Below are 23,648 nucleotides of genomic sequence, written 5' to 3' on the forward strand. Positions count from 1 at the left end.
AAAGCCACTGGATATCTTAAGGCTTATTTTAATGATGTTTGGTTAGCATGCTCTTGTTTTTCCCAGCATTTGGGATAAATAGAACTGGTCTCTTTCTTCCTCTTCTTTGAGTCCTAAATGCACCTTGCCCAGTTCTTGCCTGAAAAATAACTGATCATTGGGGGAGGGACCGGAACTCCCGAAGAGACTTTGTTTTTTCTGAACTCAGTTGAGCTAACTTGTGAGAAGCTGATAGTGGTGTATTTCCAGGTTCACCTTGTCCTGTGGTGAGGGGGCAGTGTGATGCAATGGAAAGAACAGAACTGAGGTTTGGAAGGTTGTAGTCCAGTTCTTGGTCCCCCTCTCCCTTGCTCTGTGAACTTAGGCAAGTAGCTTCCTGTCTCTGGGTCTCAGTTTTCTCAGTAGACCCAGCACTCACATTCTGTGTGGTTAATGTCTTAACAGTTACTTTCCAACTTGAGCAGCTTATTGTAAAACCCCTTAAGACTACTCCATATGTTTTGTCTGCTTCAACTATATTCTATCCTTGAATTCCCCTACCTCCCTCAAAACCCACATCTTTCTGAGCTAACTACTCTTGTTTATCCTGTCTTAGAAACCCCTTCCCACTCTTTCTCCTTCCCACTGTAAGCAAGTATGTAATTGCACCAGTGTCTAGACTGAGTTCTACAGCAATTATAGTGCCTTTCTGATGACTTCTTCCATCACAAACTGATGATAAAAAGTTTATTGGTAAAATAGATTTTAGCTTCAGTATGAACAGAAATCCATTCAGAGATTTTTCAAGGATGGGCAGACTTTTTCTGTAAAAAAATAAAGGCCAGATAGTAAATATTTTAGGCTTGGTGGACCATATGTGGTCTCAGCATATAGTTCTCCTTCTTTCCCCATAGTTTACCCACCCCCGATTTAGAATATCAGTAGACTTTTTAGAAATGCTGCTAAGATAAAATATTAAGGATGTGCTGATTGATCAAACCACACTGAAATATAATGAATAAAGAAGACTTTTCCAGTTATATATATTTACAGGTTTGTATAGTCTAATTACATTCTAACATCACCAGACAAGGTTTTTTCTTTTCTCTAACTCTTCTACTCTTCAATTTGTGGGAAATTTAAGAGGAATATTTGAAATTGTCAAAATCTTAGCTACAAAAAGAAAGATTTGGCATTTAACGCAGGGCCTTTATTTTTAACCATCAGGAAATGACTATGTTACTTGATGAAATGATTCTAAACCCCATAGTATTTTGTACTGTCTCTCAAATCAGCTAAGTAAGTACCTTCTCTTTCAGGAAGGCTTCCTTGACCCCTGGTATGATTAGGATGACTACTCTGTAGAAATAGCTCTGTTATAGCACTCACCACAGCTCTCTTGTCATTCTAGACTTACCTTTCATTGTTGTCAGGTTTTAATAAAAAATTGTGTCCCCAGCACTGAGATTAGAGCCTGGCACATAGAACTCATTCAGTTCGTTTTAAAATAGTCCTTCAAAAATTTGGAACTTGAAAAATCTTACTGTTAATCAAATCAGCTGTTTTCTGATTCATGAAATTTGAGTTATTACCCTGTCAATCGTGAACACTGCTGTGTATATACTGATGAATGTATTAAAAGCAGAATTTACAACTAAATAAGAGGAAGAACATAAAAATCATTCCTATTTTACCATCCAGAGATAACAAGGGTCATTATCATATATATTAAATATATACATAAATTTAGTTAACATTGGATTTCCTACTTAATATTTTCATAGAAGCCACCTGAATTTTTATATTTAATTTCTTTGTTTTAATTTGCTTATACCTTGGAAGAAATGTTTTACTTGTTGGTGAGCCTTGTCCAGTGTTTAAGAGCACAAACTCTAAAGGCCATCTTATTTTGATTCTAGTCCTGGCTTAACCATATAAACCTTCTAGACCTCAGTTTCCTCATTTCTAAAATGGGTGTAATAATAGTAGTTTAAGGTAGGGATTAAATGAGCTAATATATCTAAAGTACTTAAAATAGTGCCTAGCATAGGATATACTGTAGTAGTTACTGTAGTAAATAGCTGTAATTTCTACTACCACTACTACAATTATCGAGATAGGATCAACCTTGTTTTCATCTGTACCAGCTACCCATTTTCCCACCACCAGTTATTTTGAATCAGATCTCCCGAATTGTGTTATTTCAGCCCTTAATATTTCTGTATGTATGTCTAAAGGATAAGAGCTCAAAATATAACCACAACAGGAACCCTCATACACTACTGGTGGGAATGTAAAATGGTGCGGCCACTTTAGAAAAATGTATCTTTAAAATGTTAAAGATAAATTTGCCATAGTGATCCAGCAGTTCCACTGTTGTGTATCTACCCACACAGAAATGTTCATGGTAACATTATAGATAATATCCGCAAATTGGAAACAACCTAACTGCCCATCAACTGGTGAATGAATAGAGAAAATATGTTATGTCCATACAGTGGAATATTATTCAGCAATAAAAAGAAACTGCTGATTCATGCTATGATATAGGTGAACTTTAAGAATGTGCTACATGGGCCGGGCACAGTGGCTCAGGCCTGTAATCCTAGCACTCTGGGAGGCCGAGGTGAGAGGATCGCTTGAGCTCAGGAGTTCGAGACCAGCCTGAACAAGAGCAAGACCCCATCTCTACTCACAATAGAAAAAATTAGCCAGGCATGGTGGCATGCACCTGTAGTCCCAGCTAGTCAGGAGGCTGAGGCAAGAGGATAGCTTGAGCCCAGGAGCCCGGGACAACTGGATATCCACATGCAAAAGAATGAAATTGGATCCCTACCTTACACCATGCACAGAAATTTATTCAAAATGGATTATACTTCTACATGTAAGAGCTGAAACTATAAAACTCTTGTAAGAAAACAGGAATAAATCTTTGCAACCTTGGAGTTGGCAGTGCTTTCTTTACATATGACATGAAAAACATAAGTGACCAAAGAAAAACTAGATGAATTGAATTACATCAAAATTAAGAACTTGTGTCCTGGAAAATACCATCAACAAAGAGAAAAGACAACATACACAATGAAGAACTTTTAATAGTAAATGAAACTTTTTGGTGGTAGAGATATCACTTAACAACAAGCTAAATGATTTTTATGCACATTACGTGAGCAAATGAACTTCATTAGGGTAAGACATAAATATTTCTTCACAACCAATGTATATGCCTGAATTGGACATCTTTGGAGAAATTGATGCATGATAAACAAACCAAAAGATAAACCCAGCAGATAAACTCCTTTCTGAACAGTATGTTCTTCACACTCTGACATAAAATAGAATAGGAATCTTAGGTCACAAGAATCTCAAGTGACTAACTGAGAAAGTAAAAATCTGCCTGGCTGTTTATTAAGCTGGAATAACAGGTACAGATAAAGCCTCAAACTTAACAGGAAACTATTTCTCCCAAGAATGGTGAAGCTGTAAAGTGTTGTAACAAATCCTTTGAGTGACCAGGTTGCTTACTCACGGAGAAACTTTGTTCTTGAAAACCATAGACTGTCAGAAGCTTGGCTGTGTGTAATTATACAGGTTGAATATGCTTTATCTGAAATGCTTGGGACCAGAAGTGTTTTGAATTTTGGATTTTTTCAGATTTTGGAATATTTGCATCATACTTAATGGTTGAGCGTCCCTCACCTGAAAATTCAAAATCCACAATGCACCAGTGAGCATTTCCTTTGAGCATCATATTAGCACTCAGAAAGGTTTGGATTTTGAAGCATTTTGTGTTTCAGATTTTCAGATTAGGGATACTCACCCTGTATCAGCAAGAATAAAACAGTCCACTTTTGCCTGGAGAATCTAAGTCACTTTGACCCAAAGAAGCAGTCTTGATTTATAGCTCCAGTGCCGAGCTTCAGATAAGGGGCATGGCATTCATACCCATCTTAACTTTCTGGTTTACAAGGAAACAGGACCTGGGGTTTGCTTTACAGTCCAGGCCTGAAGTAGCCCCTTTACACACAGCGTTGCTTTGCTGTAAGCCTGTCAAAGCACTGCTTCATTTAAATTTCACCTCAATTCCACTCTTCCCCAAAATCTTACAATAACTATATCTTTTCCTTTGTTTGATGAGATGGTCTAAGATTCCTCTGATATATGTAGTTTTCCTCATTGCAATGGATAAGTAAACCTGATTTTGTCAGATTACAGGTTTGTTCCTGTGATCTTAAGAACACTGCCTACCCTTGAGAGCCATTTTGAAAAAAAATTAAAAGTGGATCCGGAAGAGAGCTCACAGCAGAGCTTGCTAATAGAATAGAACTCACACATATGTACTTTGGAGCTTTGCTTTGATGTTCTGATAAGGTGTTGTAACTTTGTTATGGGTCTCTTCAATCTTCTTTCTTCTTTTGGTGGTTTAAAGTCAGAATTTTAAAGTTACTTATAATCACTCATTTTTGGTATTGTTTATAGCACTAGTTATTAAAATAGGATGTAAATGCAGGCAGAGAACAGTGATTAATTAGGTAAAAACTCATAGGAGAAACTCTTCTAAATGAGGAAACTCATTCCTTTTCCAACACAATGAAAAATACTGAGATTGATAAGCAGAGAAATTCATAGTGAGGAAATAAGGCATTATGCTTTGTTTCCATGAAAACAACACATATTAAATTGGAGAGCCAAATTTTAAAAGTATGAAAAGATACCAGTAAACCCCATTCCGTTATTCTTTTATGGATCTCTAAAATTACATTTTATGAATCTTCTTTCCTGTCAGATTTTGGACATTAGTTTTTTCTGTCCCAAGAGGTCGGAGAGGCGTTTTCTTCCTGTTTATCTTTCATCATAGAGCGAGAGTACGTTAGGAAAATTATTTGCCTGGCACCTTTTCCTGTCTCCCTTGAGTGCTTCAGTAGATCCCTCACCACCACTTGTTTATTCAGTGCTGCTCTGTGTGTCTTGCCATCATGAATAGAGTTGTTACATCACTTGATGATGATTCTTCAAAAGTTGATCATGTGCCTATAAAAAAAAAAACTTTTTTTAAAAAGTTAATCATGGATTGCTTAGCCACTCTTTAATATATTAGAACCATATTATGGGCTTGAGGCTGACTGTACTGGGCAGATCAGATATTTATACATTGAAAGATAAGGCTCCAAAATAAAAAAAACAAATGACAAAGGACTTTTTATTTTGTTTATCAGCAGTTTCTTTCTTATTCCTAACCGTGTGTGTCTGATCAGTGTTTTAGCTCTAAGAGTGTTTATTTCATATGAGGATGTATGAAAGCAACAGTGGTGTTGAAGTAGTAAGCCTGTGTGGGAAATAGTAGGTTCATTTGTCTTAGGAAATAAGAGGTAAAAGATATTGATGATTGTTTCTAGAGAACCTTAAATGCCAGCCCAAAGGTTTAGATTTTACCGTATGGACAGCGGGATTTTTTTTTTTCAGGTCAGTAACATGGTCAGAATGTAATGTATAGGAAGATTCAGTGTGCACAGGACAGATTGGAGAAGAGAGCCCCTGGTGTCAAGCAGACCTGTTATTATTATGGCATCCACACTCAGTTGTACGCAAAGGCAAGGAAGAGGTGACTACTTGAGATTTTTGGGGTGGAAGAAGAGGATTTAAAACATGACTGTTACTCAGCATTAAATTGATACTAATTGGTCAACACTAATGTGCACATATGAGAAGTAACATTCATAGGTGTCAGGCAGGTTGGAGGGGGGAGAAGGGGATGGGTAAATCCACACCTAACAAATGCAGTGCACGCTGTCTGGGGGATGGGCACGCTTGTCGGGTGGTGCAAAGGCAATTTATGTTAACCAAAGCGTTTGTACCCCTGTAGTACTCTGTAATAAAAAATAAAAATTAAAAAAAAATGACTGATAGGTTACAATGGGTAAGGGAGAGGTACAATATATGTCAAAACAGAGTTTATGGGAAAAGTAGTTTTGCTGTATTGTTTTTATTGTAGAGACTGTTATTTTTATGAGTTTTGTACAGCTTTGGTTTGTGCCTATATAGCCTCAAGAATAGATCAAGAACTACTAAAAAATTTTATCTTTAAATCAAGCCTGGTAAGAGAGAACTAGAAAGTTCAGAGACCTTAAAGCATCTCAAAATCAGAGCTATTTTAAACAGTATACTATTGTTTTTGGTGGGCATGATAAAAACAGAAAAATTCTCTCTCATTGTGTTCATCACTTACCTTAACATCCACACCATGCTCTGTTTTTCCTTTTCCTGTCCTTACTCCAGAAACAGTTTTCAAGCCTGCTACAATACCTACTTTATATATAGAAACTCTAGGTATGCTTCCATAATTTTTAGTGGAGTGGAAGGGATAGAATCCAGAGGATTTTTACTGGAATTGCACTTCTGAGTTATGGGCACCTGCCTTATTTTGGGATTTACATCAGAACCACACAAGTAAGTCTGGCTCTCAAAAGAAGAGCTGGATACAGGTAAGAAAAGGAGACCCAGCAGGTTAAGTCGGGAAGCTCAGGTTAAGCCATTCTGCCTTGACTACTGGACACAATCTTTTCACACTGGACACAATCTTTTCACACTGGACAATGTTTTCTCTCATATTCCTTTAAAATAAGAAGAGGGTGGAACTGGTTCTTTGGGGTGAAAGAATCTTTTTTAATTTGTAAAGCATAGATATATATGTGTATATATACAATACATAAACGTGCCGAATATCTGTGACATTAAAATTTCACGGGGAGGGTTAGGCATTAGGAAAACAAGATTGAGAAACACAGCATTAGAGTAGGACTTTTTTTTTTTTTTTAAGAGACAGGGTTTCACCTTGTTGCCCAGGTTGGACTTGAACTCCTGGGCCCAAGTGATCTTCTTGCCCTCACTTCCTGTGTTGCTGGGACCACCATGCACCACTGTGCCTGGCTCTAGAGTAGGACTTTTTTGGGAGCCAGGGCCACAGTTTCTTTAATCCAAAAACTAAGCCTAATCATCTGCACGTAATTTATTTTGGTATAGCAGTCAAGATATTTCGGTCTTTTGCTGCTTAGAGAGTTTCAGCAAGGGAATTTCTTCTTGACCTCATTGAATCCAAATGAAAAGTGCGTTCAGTAACAGTTTATGCAAGTGTTAAGTGATACTTATTTTAAGCATTGTTAATCATGAACACTTACTAAAAGATGGCCAAAACAGGCTACAAGTTATTTTCTTCAGACATATTTGAGGTCATTTTCTTTATCCTCATTCCTTAAAAGCACTAATATTGCCATTATAATCAATTTTTTATTTGTTTTAAAACATTAGGTTGGTGCAGAAACAACTGCGGTTTTAGCATTGTTGAAATTTGCTATTTGATATTGGAATACATTCTTAAATGTGGTTATGTTATATATCATTTTAATGTGCATCTCTCGCTTTATGTTTTTTTGCTAATGACTTACTACTTGCTGTTTATTTTATATTATTAATTTTAGACGATGGAAATGATGTTAGACAAAAAGCAAACTCGAGTGATTTTTTTATTCGAGTTCAAAATGGGTTGTAAAGCAATGCAGACAACTCGTAACATCAACAACGCATTTGGCCCAGAAACTGCTAATGAATGTACAGTGCAGTGGTGGTTCAAGAAGTTTTGCAAAGGAGGTGAGAGCCTTGAAGATGAGGAATGCAGTGGCTGGCCATGGGAAGTTGACAGCGACTAGTTGAGAGCAATCATTGAAGTTGATCCTCTTACAGCTACACGAGAAGTTGCCAAAGAACTAAAGGTCAACCATTCTACAGTCATTCGGCATTTGAAGCAAATTGGAAAGGTGAAAAAGCTCAGTAAGTGGGTGCTTCATGAGCTGACCGAAAATCAAAAAAAAATCGTCATTTTGAAGTGTCGTCTTCTTTTGTCCTCAACAACAACAAACCATTTCTTGATCAGATTGTGACGTATGACGAAAAGTAGATTTTATACAACAGCCATCGACGACCAGCTCAGTGGTTGGACTGAGAAGAAGCTCCAAAGCACTTCCCAAAGCCAGACATGCACCAAAAAAAGGTCATGGTCACTATTTGGTGGTCTGCTGCCTGGATGATCCACTGCAGCTTTCTGAATCCCAGTGAAACCATTACATCTGAGAAGTACGCTCAGCAAATCTCAGCAAATCGATGAGATGCCCCCAAAACTGCAACGCCTGCAGCCGGCATTGGTCAACAGAAAGGGCCCAGTTCTTCTCCATGACAACGCCTGACTGCACGTCACGCTTCAAAAGTTAAACGAATTGGGCTACGAGTTTTCCCTCATCCACCATATTCACCTGACTTCTTGCTAACCGCCTAGCACTTCTTCAAGGATCTTGACAACTTTTTACAGGGAAAACATTTCCACAACCAGCAGGATGCAGAAAATGCTTTCCAAGAGTTTGTGGAATCACAAAACACAGATTTTTATGCTACAGGAGTAAACAAACTTATTTCTCACTGGCAATAATGTATTGATTGCAATGGTTCCTATTTTGATTAATAAAGCTGTGATTGAGCATAATCATAATGATTTAAAATTCACAGTCCAAAACCGCAATTACTTTTGCACCAACCTAATAACTAAGAGTCAATACAAGTACTAAATAATTCCTATGTATTTCTGTGTGATATTAATCAGGGCTTGAATATTTCTCCAAAGACTAAAAAGTGGGTACTGGTTCTGCAGTTTTAGAAAAAATACTTTATAATTATATATTGTAATTACTTAAGCCAATTTACCTTTTAAAATCAGCCATTGAGTTTCTTGACACTCTGGTAGTTTAATGTAGTAATTGAATTTCAGAATATTAACTGATATGTTGGTAGTTTAAGACAATAATTGACAGCTTTTTTTAAGAGAATCACAGCTCTGGGATGTTAGCCGTAGATTACTGAAATACTGTTAATTTCATTTGTTTCTACAATATGAAGTAGAGTTCAGAAATTATCTGTTTTGAATGGTACCACATAGCAAATTAAAAGTTAAATTAAAACTGGCTTTAAAATACTTCCACATGTAGCGTAGATGTATGTTCTTATTTCTCTGTGTTTAAAAATAGAATGGAAGTGGGAAGCTTTGAGAATGAAATATCTATAACATGGGCATGAGAAAACTTGTTTGTTTTCCATAGTCTAAGTTTTTTTCTTTGGCTGTAGGACATTTTTTAAATTATTATAGTAAAAACACATAACATGAGATCTAGTACAGTATTGTTAACTATAAGGATAATGTTGTACATCAGACTTCTAGAACTTTTTCATCTTGCATGACTGAAATTCTGTACACATTGAGCAGCAACTGCCCAATTCCTCCTCCCCCACAGTTTGGGAATGACCATTCTACTTTTTGTTTCTATCAGTTTGACTACTTTAGACACCTCATATAGGTGAATTCATGTAGTATTTGTCCTTCTGTGTTTATTTCATTTAGCATAATGTCCTCCAGGTCCATGCATCTTATAGCATATTACAGGATTTCCTTTGTTATGGCTGAATAATATTTCATCATATGTGTATATGTTTATGTGTATATATGTGTACATATGTATGTGTACAGCATTGTGTGTATTATATACATATATATCTCACATGTTCTTTATTCATACATCTGTCAGTGAATGCTTGGGTTGTTTCTACCTCTTAGCTATTGTCAATAATGCTGCAATGAAGATTAGAGTACATATTCTTGTTCAATTCCTTTGGGTATATACCCAGAAGTGGGATTGCTGGATCATATGGTATTTCTATTTTTAAGTTTTTGAAGAGCCTCCATACTGTTTTCCATAATGAGTGGCTGCACAATTTTACATTACCATCAACAGTGGACAAGGGTTCCAATTTCTTTCCATCCTTGCCAACACTCGTTATTGGCTTTTTGGGTAATAGCCATCCTAACAGGTGAGAGGTGACAGCTCACTGTGGTTTTGATTTGCATTTGCATTTCCCCAGTGGTTAGTGATGTTGGGCATCTTTTCATATACCTGGTGGCTGTTTGTGTCTTCTGTGAAGAAATGTCTGTTCAAGTCCATTGCTCATTTTTTTTAAAGTTCCCAGCATTATTAATGTATAATTGATGAATAAAAATGTTGTACTATGTATTTACAGGGTACAATGTGATATTTGTTATATGTGTACATTGTGGAATGATTAAGTCAAGGCAATGTATCCATTGCCCTTTGCTCATTTTTTAATTGAGTTATTTGGTTGTTTTTGTTTGTTGCTATTAGGTTTTATAGGCATTCTTTATATACTTTAGATATTAGCCCTTTATCACATATATGGTTTGCAAATATTTTCTCCCATTCCATAGGTTGCCTTTTCATTCTGTTGATTGTTTCCTGTGCTGCACAGAAAGAAGCTTTTTGGTTTGATGGAATTTCGGTTGTCTATTTTTGCTTTTGTTGCCTGTGCTTTTGGTGTCATATCCATGAAATTATTTCCAAGACCAGTGTTATGAATGTTTTTTCCTATGTTTTATAGTCTCAAGGCTTACATTTAAATTTTAATCCATTTTGAGCTGATTTTTGTGTATGTAAGATAAGGGTCCAGTTTCTTTGTTTTGCATGTAGATAGCCAGTTTTCCCAACATCATTTGTTGATGAGACTGTTTTTACCCCATTGTGTAGTCTTGGCATCCTTGTAAAAGAGTATTTGACCACATATGCATGGGTGTCTTTCTGGACTTTCTATTCTGTTTGATTGGTCTATATATGTCTTCTTTATGCCAGTACCATTACTGTTTTGATTACTGTAGCTTTGTAATACGTTTTGAAACCAAGAAGTGTGAGGCCACTAGCTTTGTTCTTCTTTCTCAAGAATATTTGGTTATTTGGGATCATTTGTAGTTCCGTATGAATTTTAGGATTGTTTTTCTGTTTCTGCAAAAATAAGTCATCTGTTTGTTTTCCAGATTGCACTGAATCTGTAGTTTGCTTTGGGTAATATGAACATTTTAACAATGCTGTCTTTTTATTACATAAACACAGGATGTCTTTCATTTATGTTTTTTTTTTTTCTTCCTTTCAGTAATTTTGTAGTTTTTCAGAGTATAAATCTTTCGCCTCCTTGGTTAAGTTTATTCCTAAGATTCTTTTTGATGCTGTTGTAATTGGGATTATTTTCTTAATTTCCTTTTGGCTTCTTCATTGTTAGTGTATGTAAATGCAACTGATTTTTTGTATGTTGATTTTTGTATTCCGCAACTTTGCCGAATTTGTTTATTAGTTCTAATGGTTTTTTTGTGGAATATCTAGAGGTTTCTACATGTAGGATCTTTGAACAAGTATAATTTGACTTCTTTTTTTTCTACTTGAGATGTCTTGTATTTCTTTTTCTTGTCATTGGCCACAAGACATTTAACATGATCCAAATAGACAAAGAATCAAAGAGATGAGAATTCTTGGTGTATCAATTCTTAAATAAGAGCTTTTATTTTTTTACTATATTTATTAATTTATTTTTATTTATTAATAATATTTATTAAATATAAGTTTATTTATTTATAGAGAGATGGGGGTCTCACTTTGTTACCCAGACATAATCATAGCTCACTGTAGCCTGGAACTCCTGGGCTCAAGCAATCCTCCCACCTTAGCCTTCCAAGTAGCTAGGACTACAGGCATGTACCACCATGTCTGGCTATTTTTTTAAGAATTTTTTTTGTAGAGAGGGGGTCTCACTGTGTTGCCCAGGCTGGTCTTGAATTCCTGGACTCAAGCGATCCTCCCACCTTTCACACATTTAACTTACTATACCTGTCTGTAGGAAAGCATTATACACTAAATAGAGAGAAATGCCTATACTTTTGTTCATTGTATCTATTCTGTTAGTAATCCACTTAAAGATTTGTGAAGCATCTACTACAATTTGGATAACCTTTTCCATAAATGGATGGTAATAATTTTATCACCTTAGAATAATGTTAGCCACTATAACAACTAAACTAGAACATACCAGTGGCTTAACATAATAAAATTTTATTTCAAGTTTATTAATAGTTCAATGTAAGTATTCAAGTTTTTGGATGACTTTCTTCCTTTTAGTGACTCAAGGACCCAGACTTCTTCCATTTCCTGAGGACTTGCAGTGTCGTATAGCCTGCTGATGGGAAAAGAATTAATGGGAAAGGGAGACATTACTTTTGCTTATGTTCCGTTGGCAAGAACTAGTCACATCAGTATGCACATTGACTGGGAAATGTTTTTGACTGGATAACTGCCTCGTACCAGTAACTCGCACACTACGGAAGGGAGAGCACAGATTATTTGTGGATGGCTAACCAGCTCTGCCACAATAATAAGAATGTATTATTTTTGTATGGCTGCTGTAACAACTACCACAAACTTGGTGATTTGAAGCAATATAGATTTATTCTCTTTAAGTTCTGGAGTTCAGAAGTCCAAAATGAGTTTCACTGGGTCAAGATCAAGGTGTCAGCAGGGGGATACTCCCTCCGGAGGCTCTCAAGGAAAATGTATTTCCTTTTCTTTTACACTTTCTAGAGCTGCATTCCTTAACTCTTGGCTCCTTCCTGCATCTTCAAAGTCTGCAGTTTATCATCTTGTTCAGCTATCACATTGCCTTCTTCTGTAGTCAAGTCTCCCTCAGCATCCCTCTCAGAATGACATTTGTGATTACATTTAGGGCCCACCAAGACAATCCAAGAAAATCTTTCCATCTCAAGGTCTACAGATCTCTTTTGCCATATAAGGTAACATCCACAGTTTTCAGGGATTAGGTTCTCTATACCTTTGAGGGCCATTATTCAGTCTACTATGAATAATTGACATTTATTGAACACATATGTGCCATGTATGTTCTGAGAACTTTACATGTATTCGTTTGTATTTTCTGCCTTATTCATTATGCACTCTACCTGTAAACTTGCCTGTTTTTCTCAATTAGGTTTTCTTGGGGGGGGGGGCATCTTCTGGTAGATGAATTCTTTAATGTCTAAAAATTTATCAAAAAATCTTGTACTCTCAGAATTGGAGTTTCAGAGATTAACTAGTCTAACCTCCTGCTCTACAGTGTCTAAGTGCTGGAATTTTTTTTCTTAGGCCTGTGGATTTTTGTCTTTGTAATATATTTCTCATGAACCTTAAAGAAAATTCTTTAAATCAACAATTAAGCTCCTTTGGATTATAATATTAATGTATTAAACTTTGATTTCTTTTTTTCCTACCTAAGTCTACATTTTTTAGTTACCTTTAAAAATTGAGTATGTGGATTTTTTCTTTGGATTCCTTTTCCTCACAAAAATGTTGAATGTAATTTGGCCATCCTCATAATCACATAGGGTTGACTTTAATAGGAAAAACTGATGCATTTTGGATCAATAACATTTCATGGGAAAGTTATAGTTAAAAACCTAAAGCCAATAGTAGGTTTTAATAGACATCAGGGTAGTAGTAAATAGGCAATTAATTGTATAAAACATGCTAATAATTGGATGAACTGAAACAAAAGCTGATATTCCTGATTTAGAGTCACCATGGAGAAGAATTTTATGTTGTTGTGGATTCATTCTCTCAACAGTTCTTTATTTTAGGTGCTAAGGATACAAAGATGATTAAAGCATAATCCTGTCCTAGAGAACTTTGTATTCTAGTCAGGGCATAGACATGAAGACGCTGATGTAGTGGAATAAGGGCTGTGATATGTATTAGTACAAAGATCACTATAGAAGTTGTGAAGCTTATAGTTATAAGTAACAGAAAGCAACTTAAACAATATAGGGAATTTATTGGTCATATACAGGTGTATGTGAAAATTACAGAGGCAGATAAGGCTGGCCGTGGTAGCTCAATTATGTCATTAAATGCCCTCCTTTTTCTTGTTTTTCCTCAGTGCTTTCCTCAGATCAGCTTTATTCTAAGGCCGGCTCCCTTTGAGGTTGCATGATGGCTACTGATAACTCTCAGGGATACCCCAAGAAAGACAGCTTTTGTCCTCTAACCATCTAGCTCAAGTCCTGGGTTCACTCTGACTAGATCAACTTTGATTGCATGTGACCTTTTCACTAGATGGGAGAAAAGTATAATTTTGGGGTGGGTGAAAAAATAAAAGTCCAGAACCTCCAAAGTATGTAGTACATCCATGAAAGTTGGTATTAGTCCCATTATGGCTTTGTTATTTCTAACTTGGATTTCTTCTTGATATACTGAAAATCAGGAATTCTTAATGCTGGGAAGTGAACTAATAAGAGGATCCTAGTTCAGTGATTTTCTTCTGAATTTTTGAAAGCCTACAAACTCTATTCTCCCTTTGGAGATCTTTGATTTTATGCCCAAGTCACTGTGGAAATTAATAACCTGACATACTGACCATCTCTTCTCCATTGCTTCTTCCCTTATAACTGGGACAATAAGGTGGGTTTTGATATTGGGTTTAAATGATCATGATTGGGCTATTTCTAGTCTCAGTTACATTTGCAATAGGAACATGCCAAGGCCAGAAATATCAGGGCTTATGAGATCATACTTATGATTTAAACAGTAATTGGGGAAGCCTTCTGATTTTTAGTTGGCCACTAATATACATTTAATCAGGCTATTTGTAGTGTATAATACTTTAAAAACTGGATTAATAATACAAAGCCACTTTTATTTAAGTGTAAGTACTTCCATTTGTTCTCCTTCTGCATAGTCTCTGGTTCACTGCATTTGTATTCACTGCAATTCTGTTTCTCTCCATGACAAGTGTTCATTCAGGAGCCACAGCATGTGACACTGCTATAGGATTGCCAGATCTCATTTTGGAGAATTTGGGCAGGGAGGGAGTAGGAGAGAGATTATTTGCTATTAGTCTGACCAGGCTCAAATACAGTCCCATTCTGCATCCTAACACAGTTGGAACAAGGCACTTAAATACAAGATAAGCCTGTGTATGTGGGCCATCTGGTAACCCAGTACTGCTAGAGTGTGGGCCTCTCAGCTCTACAAAGAGCCCATGGAGATGCATTTGACACACTTGGTGTATGAGGGTTCCTGCCGTAACTTAAAAAAGAATTACTTCTTTGTGCTAAAATTATATTAAATGTTATTTAGTAATAAAGGAAAAAGTAATATGTATTTCCTAGTGATGAATCAATATTGATGATTATCCAAGGCATAATAGTAATAATAGCAAATACTTATATAGAGCTTACTCTGTGCTAGGCACTGTTATAAGCATTTTACATGTATTAATTTATTTAACTGTTACAACAGCCCTATGAGATAGGTTATTATCATTTTACTAAGGAGGAAATTGGCACACAGAAGTCAAGTAATATTTGCCCAGGTTCATACAGCTTAATGAGGAATAGAGTTAGGGATTTGAATCCAGAGAGTCTGGGAGCAGAATTCATGCTTTTAATTACTATACTATACTTTCTCTGAAATTAGGACTGAAACTGTCATTAAAAGTTATACCATTAACTAATTGGTTATGTTTTATTTATAACTAACTCATTATGTTATACTTGTTAATAAGTATAATTATATTATTATATTTTGAAATAAGTGAGCATTTTGAAACTAATCTTACCTACTAAATATTCAACATGATTTTTTTTTTATTCTAGGAGAAGACTTTGCAGTTGTGCAGCAAGAAATTATTATGATGAAAGACTGTAAACACCCAAATATTGTTGCTTATTTTGGAAGCTATCTCAGGTACATTGTTTATTTCCCTTTTGACAAGCAGTAATGATTTCATCACCTAATACATTTAACAAAATAAAGTTAGCTTTAATACTATGTTTTGTGGTTTTCTTAATGCTTTGAAGATAGGTAATTTTCATAAATGGAATTTTTATTTATGACCTATTATGTTAATTCTGTAACCACTGTCACAGTCTTGTGACTTGGGAATCCTGGATGTGGTTTCAGTGAGGAAGCTGGCAAGTAAAAATGGACTTTTATGGTTAGTCTTCCTGTGGTAGACTAAAGATCTAAATATGCCATTCTATTGCCCCTTTCTTCTAGACTAAGGTGAATTTAGAGTCAGGAGCCTCTCTTCCTGTTATGTTTTTAATCAGAAACTTTTGCATGTGTTTTGTGCTTCTAGTCTAAGAATACTATATTGTCTCATCCCTTTCCTTTATTTTGTCCAAAGGACTAGGACCTATAATTATTTTAATAACTTATTTTTCCAGGTCCTAAAGTGAACTTAAAAGGACTGTGACTTTTCCTCTTCTTGTTCTGTTTTGGCAGGACCAAGCCAGCTTCCCAGGTCACATGCCATAGGGGATCACCTCAGGGTCAAATCTTGTTTTTCCATTGACTTGTATATGCACCATGAATTGAACACTGTAACTTAGTTGTTTATAAGTTTCCTTCAAAGGTTGGGTTGGAGAATATTTTGCTATGTATTAAAAAACTCCAATATACTATAGCAACATCCATTATACTATAACTTTTTACAGGCTCCCATTCTCAGATGACGCAGGTACAAAACACTTCTCTTCTCATTTGGGCACAGCAGATAGAAGAGACTGGGGAATTCTAACCACTCCTGTACAGCTTTGATTGCCTCACTTTGGTTAAAGTGGTGGGTGGGTTTAATGGAGTTTTAAGGAGTTAACTAACCCTTTTCACATAGGGATAGGTACTACTACCCCTTAGTCAATACATTTTACATGGTTTCTTTAACAGCCAGTTTGAAGCTACTTTAATGGTGAGTGGTTCAAATAGCAACCTAACACAGATTCTGCATCAGTTTGTTAGGGAGCAGACCCACCACAGCATAGGCAATTACTATATCAGCTCAAAGAAACAATCTCTTAAAATCATTTAAATTCAGCATTTTTCTCCTAAGTGTAAACTGGTCTTTTTTTTTTTTTTTTTTTTGAGACAGAGTCTCACTCTGTTGCCTGGGGTAGAGTGGCATGGCATCAGCCTAGCTCACAGCAACCTCAAACTCCCGGGCTCAAGCGATCCTCCTGCCTCAGCCTCCCGAGTAGCTGGGACTACAGGCGTGCACCACCATGCCTGGCTAATTTTTTATATATATTTTTAGTTGTCCAGCTAATTTCTTTCTATTTTTTTTTAGTAGAGACAGGGTCTCGCACTTGCTCAGGCTGGTCTCAAACTCCTGCTCAGGCTGGTCTCAAACTCCTGAGCTCAAACAATCCACCCGCCTCGGCCTCCCAGACTGCTAGGATTTACAGGTGTGAGCCACCAATGCCTGGCCACAAGCTGGTCTTTTAAAGAGAGTTTTTGTGTTTCCCCTGGGACATGGATCAAAGTGTATTTCTCAAACGTCTGAATCTTCCAGAACTGTGAGACCATCCCAAGCCTAACCTATTATTTCAGGATGGCTCCATCTGTTTATGTAGCATCTTTAGTATGGTGAAATGAGCATGATCTTCTTGCCAGAGAGAATAATGATAGTGTCTTTGATAGTTAAGAGCTCGAGTTCTAGAGTCAGATTACCTGGGTTGAATCCTGACACTATCACTTATTAACTGTATGACTCATGGGGTGAATTATTTAACCACCCTGTGCCTCTGTTTCCTCGTTTATAAAATGAGGATGATAATATCTACACAGTGGGATAGCTGTGAGCACTTAATGAGTAGGAATGTGGAAAATGCTAAGAACAGTGCTTAGCACATAATAAATGCTCAATAAATGTTAACCCCTAATACTACTGCTATTACTGCTGCTGCTGCTACTACTTCTTAACTATTTTTAAAGTACTATTATTTTATTGCCTCATTTGATCTTTTCAATAACATGGTTAGCAATATAACTGTATGGTAGAGATTATTTCCATCTTACAAATAAGATGCTTGAGAGAGTTTAACATCAAGGTATTATTTTATGATTTTGTTTTATCCTAAATAAAAAGAATATAGAAAGCAAAATTGCCCAGAAACTCAAGTAAAACAGACAAAATTAGGGTCTTTTTTTTTAGTAGAACTATGTTCTTGTAGTGTTATATGATTTAATATTAGGAAACACTGGTTTAAATATATGATTTTATTCCATAACTAGTATAGCTGATCAAAGTGATATGAGCAAATATAGATCAGCAACTAATCTTCCTTTTTTCTAGCTCTTTTCTTTTATAGAGGTTCTTCTCATATTCTCCAATTGAAGTTCAGACTCAGCCAAATTTGGAATAGGGAATCCTAATGGTTAGACTTGGGGTGATAGAGCTGGACGGGACTAAGAGATCTGTCACACAGATCTCTTTTTTACAGAGGCGAGAATGGAATGCTGGATAAATGACTTCTTTAGGTTATCCAACTTCTCCTTACTGGCACTGGGATTTAAACCTGGCCCTGCAGATACGCAGTCTGATGTCTTTTGGTATACCATATTGCTTAGCCGGGGAAGGCCAGATTTAGTCTCAGGGGAAACGTGATTTCTTGGATTCTTTCTCATTACTGAATAACTTTACAGAGAGAAAATCTTGTTTGTTTGAAATTGATAGAAACCTCTTCAGATACATACTGTTCCCTGCAACTTTCTTCCATCCATGTTGTTGCTGTATTACAGTCTATTATAATAAATTTAGACAAAAGATTGAGGAAACTGGGTAAATGTTGTTTGGCCAATTTCCCCCTTAGGGAATCAGACTTACTTTATGAAATTTTTTAACACATGACGAGCATGTAATTAACCTCCAGGAGCCCATCTCATAACAGGGCACCTGTGCTCACTTCTGTAGAAATACTGACACTAAACGCCTATAAAGCAGAATACTTGACATTCTTCTTAACAGAACCTTTCCTATTGGACTTTTCAATATCATTAACATATCATACAACAAGAACTAGGCAGACAAAGCTTTTCTCTAGAGTTTTAAAAGTTAAATTGTCCTGGTTTCATGTATATTTGTATCAATATTTGTGTTTTATGTATTTATAAAACAAAAGAGTTAAATCATCATAGTAGAGTTAAATCTCAGTAGAGCTTAATTATTGCTTCTCTTTGTAGAGGGAGGGTTGGTTTTTTGCTTTTTGAGACAGAGTCTTGCTCTGTCACCAAGGCTGAAGTGTAGTCGTTATCATAGCTCACTGCAGCCTCAAACTCCTGGGCTCAAGCACGGACTACAGGTGCAAACCACCACGCCAGGCTAATTTTTACATTTTTTGTAGAGACAGGATCTCGCTGTGTTGCTCAGGCTGGTCTCGAGCTTCTGGCCTCAAATCATCCTTTTGCCTTGGCCTCCCAAAGTGCTGGGATTACAAGCTATTGCTTCTTTTAAGCTAAAGATTAGCTTAACTTCAGTTTCCTTCTAAACATTCCTTATCCCAGCATATCTTTTAAGAATAAGTTAAGAAAATTGTGATAGTCCTCTGAAGTTTGAACTCTTAGTAAAGCTTAGGTTGAGAAATAACAAATAATCCTTCAAACATAAGTCAGTAGAAGATCAGATCCACATAATAAAAACTGTATTTAGATCAAATGTTTTAAACCTTTGAAATACACAGTACTAGGTTAGATGAGCATAATTTATCTCATTATAACAACTTATATTTGTAAATCACCACCATTTATACCATTACACCACCGTTTACAAAGTGTTTTACATTATTTCTTAGTATGTAGGATGTTGTATTGATTCTGCAGATATAAAGATAGATGAAGCCATGCATGGTGGCTCATGCCTGCAATTTCAGCACTTTGGGAGGCCAAGGCAGAAGGAATTGCTTTAGGCCAGGAGTTTGGGACTAGCCTGGGCAACATGGCAAGACCCTGTCTCTACAAAAAAAATGTAAAATTGGCCAGGTGTGGTGATGTGGTGCCCATAGTTACAGCTACTCGGGAGGCTGATGCTAGAGGACACTTGAGCCCAGGAGTTTGAGGCTACAGTGACCTATGATTGGGTCACTGTACTCTAGCTAGGCAACAGTAAGATCCTATCTCTTTAAAAAAAAAAAAAAAGAGAGAGAGAGAGATAGATGAAACCTATCCTTTCCTTTAAGGAGTTTTATAATCTAATAGGAGAAATAGGCATGAGCAAGTAATTGCAGCACAATATGCTAAATGCAATAATAACTTAGGTGTAAGGCACCAAAGTGCTAAGGATGGTAGAATGCCTGATTTTGTCTAAGCAAGGGAATCAGAGAAAGCTTTGTGAATGATGTAATTCCCAAAGAGTGAGTGTTAAAAGATTGGTAGACCTCTATGTGTACAGAAAATTGGAATTTTTGGTAAAGGGGACACAGGCATGAAAAATCACAAAATATTCAGGAGATGGCTAGTAGTCTCATATTAGAACCTGAGAAGGAAGAGGGCGTACAGTCATTTCTTGGTATCCACAGGGGATTGGTTCTAGGATCCCCATGGATACCAAAATCCAAGAGGCTCAAGTCCCTTATATAAAACAGTATAGTATTTGCATATAACCTATGCATATTCTCCCATATACTTTAAATCACCTCTAGATATAATACCTAATACGATGTAAATGCTGTGTAAATAGTTGTTATGCTGTGTTTTCAAATTTATGTTATTTTTGGTTATATTTTTATTCCTGCCCCCCCCCCAAAAAAATTTTCGATCCTTGGTTTTTGAACCTACAAAGTTTATTGAACCCGCAGGCACTGGACCCACAGCCCTCTGAGGGCTGACTGTAGTTGCAATAGGTAAGGCTGTGGAGATTGAGGCAAAAAGGAACCTCTTATGTCTTAATTAGCACCTACAGGGATTGAACATACTTGTTGAAAGGTTTTAACAGTGAGGTAGTATGTTCTGTGGAAGATGGATTGAATGGGTATAAGGGATTGAAACTGGCAGTTAGTTTAGTTAAACTTATAGTGCATTTTTGTTACAGTAATCCAGGAAAGAGATGTTGGTCTTTTGAGTTATATAAAACTGGATGAATTTTTTTCTAACAGTACTGGGAAGGGGAACAATAAGATCTTAATGGGCAATGTGTTTATAAATGTTGTTTTGGATATTCAGAATATAAGAATAAAGATTACAGTTCAATCACTTTAATTTCTACCCAGCTACCCTCTCCTTTAAAAAAGGGAAACTTTTAATTTGGGGATATTTTAGATATACAGAAAAGTTGCAGAAATAGCACTGAGTTCTCTATGTAGCCTTCACTCAGCTTTCCCTGATATTAACATCTTACATAACCATGGTACATTTATCAAAACTAAGAAGTTAACATTGGCACAATACTATTAGCTAAACTGAGATGCTTTGTTTAGATTTTACCAGTTTCCCTCTAATGTCCCTCTTTTCAATTTTTGAGAGGAATTAGGAACATACCTTAAAGTTGATCATAGTTTGTTGTTTGTTTAAGCTGGGGTTTCTTACCTTCAGCACTGTCAACACTTTAGGCCAGGATACCCTTCTGTTGGGGGAAGCTGTCATATGCATTGTAGGATAGTTAGTATCCCTATTCTCTGTTAGATACCAACACCCACTCACTCCACACCCTGTTGTGACAGCCGGAAACGTCTCCAGACATTCCTAAACATTCCCTGGGGGACAAAATCTCTCCCAGTTAAGAACCACTGCTTTAATTAAAAAAATTTGGTGGAATTAAAGATTACCTCCCTATACCCATATTGCTAGTGTATTTTCTACAAATCATTAGTTGTGAAGGATGCAAATATGTACTTTGTAAAAACAGGTGCATGGAAAAAATAATTTGGGTAAATAATTAAACAAAATTAGAAAAGTTTTATTTCTTCTTTTTTTCTCCTCCATCTTCTCCCCTTCCCAGCTTTCTCCATCTCCCTTCTTCTGCTCTTTCTTCCCTTCTTCTTCCTCGTTCCCACCTTTTCCTCCTTCTCTTATCTTTCCTCCTTCCATTTTGTTCCCCTTTCCCTCCTCCTACTCCCTACAAAATTTCTCAAGGCCTTTAATATAGCAGTGGCCTTGCTGGTTTCCAAGAAAAGACTGTAGTACGTGATATTTCTGAAACCAGTTTAACTATACAGTAGTTTCTTTATGGGAGTATACTTCACTTAGGATTGTTGTCCAGTGGCCCATACTTTGGAAATATTATGCTGAACTGGGGGATTGCTAGGTATAATTATAGAGAAATGGGTCACCTTGTAGCCCCTGAGTACAGAGCTCCCTCCCCCTCATTGTTAAAGGGGAAGCAGATGGAATGGATTACCTATAGCTTTGAAATGCAGTAGTTTTTGCGTATCTGTTTTAAAATGAACCAAAGCATTTTAAATTCTGTTCATGTTAAATAAGTTATATTAAAACATCTAGCAGTTATTGAACTTTTTATTTTTCACATTGATGATTAAGGTTGAAGTTGAATTATTTTACTGAATATAATGGAGTAGCCATTGGCAAAAGCTCTGGTCAGCAAACAACCCGCAGTAAAGTACAGGGGCCAGGGAGCTCTAGTTTGGAGCAGAGCTGGCCATGCCGGCCAGTTTCTAGCAGACGTTACAGAGCTGCTCATTCTCGGTGATCTTGATCACACTTTATTTTACTTATTAAATTATGCTATTTATTTGAAAAAATGTATAAATACTTATACTTAGTTCAGTCAGCTTTAAGTCTGTGATGTGTTATAATGTATGAGAAGACTAAAAGGTGTGGTTTAGAAATTATAAGATTTTTTAGGTCCAAGAAATAGCTATTAGAATTTTGGTCCCTGTATACTCTAGTAACTGAACTAGAAGATTAAAATAATGAACTCCCCCCCTCTGCTTACTTTTCAGTTCCTTGTAAGATAGAAAAATAATTTTATAAAATAAGAAAAAAAAAATCTAAGGATTTGTTGAGTCAGGAAATTAATACTGATACGGTGAACATTTACCTGAGTGGTTAATTTTATTCCTATTCAGATACCTAGGAACAAAGATTTTATGTATTAATAGTTTGTTGACCTGCACAAAATGGGCTGATTAACTCAAGTCCTTTCCTGTTAGGCAGGTGGCTTGGTGAATCATCAAAAGCCAATGTAGATTTATCATCACAAGAGAGATATTCATAGAACAAAGGAGAGTCATTTTTCCAGTACACTCTGACCATTCAAGTTTTTTTTGATAATATCAGACTTTAACTAAATAGAATGTTATAAAGGTGAAGTATTTTAGGGATCTTAAAAACTAAAGCTTTAATATATATAGTCCTGATTTTTCTTTTTGCCTATAAACTGGAAGGTCATTTTATATGGAATGAATAGAAAATTATATATTTAAGCAAGAGGAGAAAAGGGAATAGACCAACTTCAAGTAGAAGGCAGTATGATATTGAAATATGTACGAAAGCAAAGAACTCATTTCCTGCATTCATTTTCTCTACCAAGGAAAATTGTTTTCAAACTGGAAAGGGTAGGAAAATCATTATTAAGATAGAATTGAAGAATAAGAGGTAAGTAGCTAATTATAGAGTAGCTAGACACTTTAAATAAATTTAAGCTTTTAGATTTATTTAAATTGTATCTCATCCTGAAAACTTAGCAAATGTGATTATCATCCTTTGTCAGTATCTTTTGACAAATAGGTGTCAGAAATTAGAGATCAGCAATGACCAATTTGCAAATGAAGGGGAAACGTGATTTCTAGAAAATACAGACTATTAAACCTGATGTCAGCCATCAATGCCCAGCAAAACTCTAGGATAAATGATTAATCTTATAATTAGTGAACACTTATAAGAAAAAGGTGGTCATTAGCATGACTTTAGTAAGAAATCATGCCAAACCAATCCTATTTGTCCTCTGTTTGGCCCACTAGC

The 23,648-nt window shown here is 36.1% G+C and overlaps 1 protein-coding gene across 3 annotated transcripts in view; it reads left to right on the top strand.

The window, feature by feature from the left end:
* MAP4K3 (mitogen-activated protein kinase kinase kinase kinase 3) overlaps positions 1-23,648 on the top strand; it is a 150,411-nt gene that overhangs the window by 58,563 nt on the left and 68,200 nt on the right. For all 3 annotated transcript variants that reach the window (XM_069494991.1, XM_069494992.1, XM_069494993.1), the window contains one exon: positions 15,554-15,644. In XM_069494991.1, the coding sequence (XP_069351092.1) occupies positions 15,554-15,644 (91 nt within the window). The remainder of the gene's footprint in view (positions 1-15,553; positions 15,645-23,648) is intronic.

This window comes from Eulemur rufifrons, chromosome 19, assembly GCF_041146395.1.
Source record: "Eulemur rufifrons isolate Redbay chromosome 19, OSU_ERuf_1, whole genome shotgun sequence".
Taxonomy (NCBI): domain Eukaryota; kingdom Metazoa; phylum Chordata; class Mammalia; order Primates; family Lemuridae; genus Eulemur; species Eulemur rufifrons.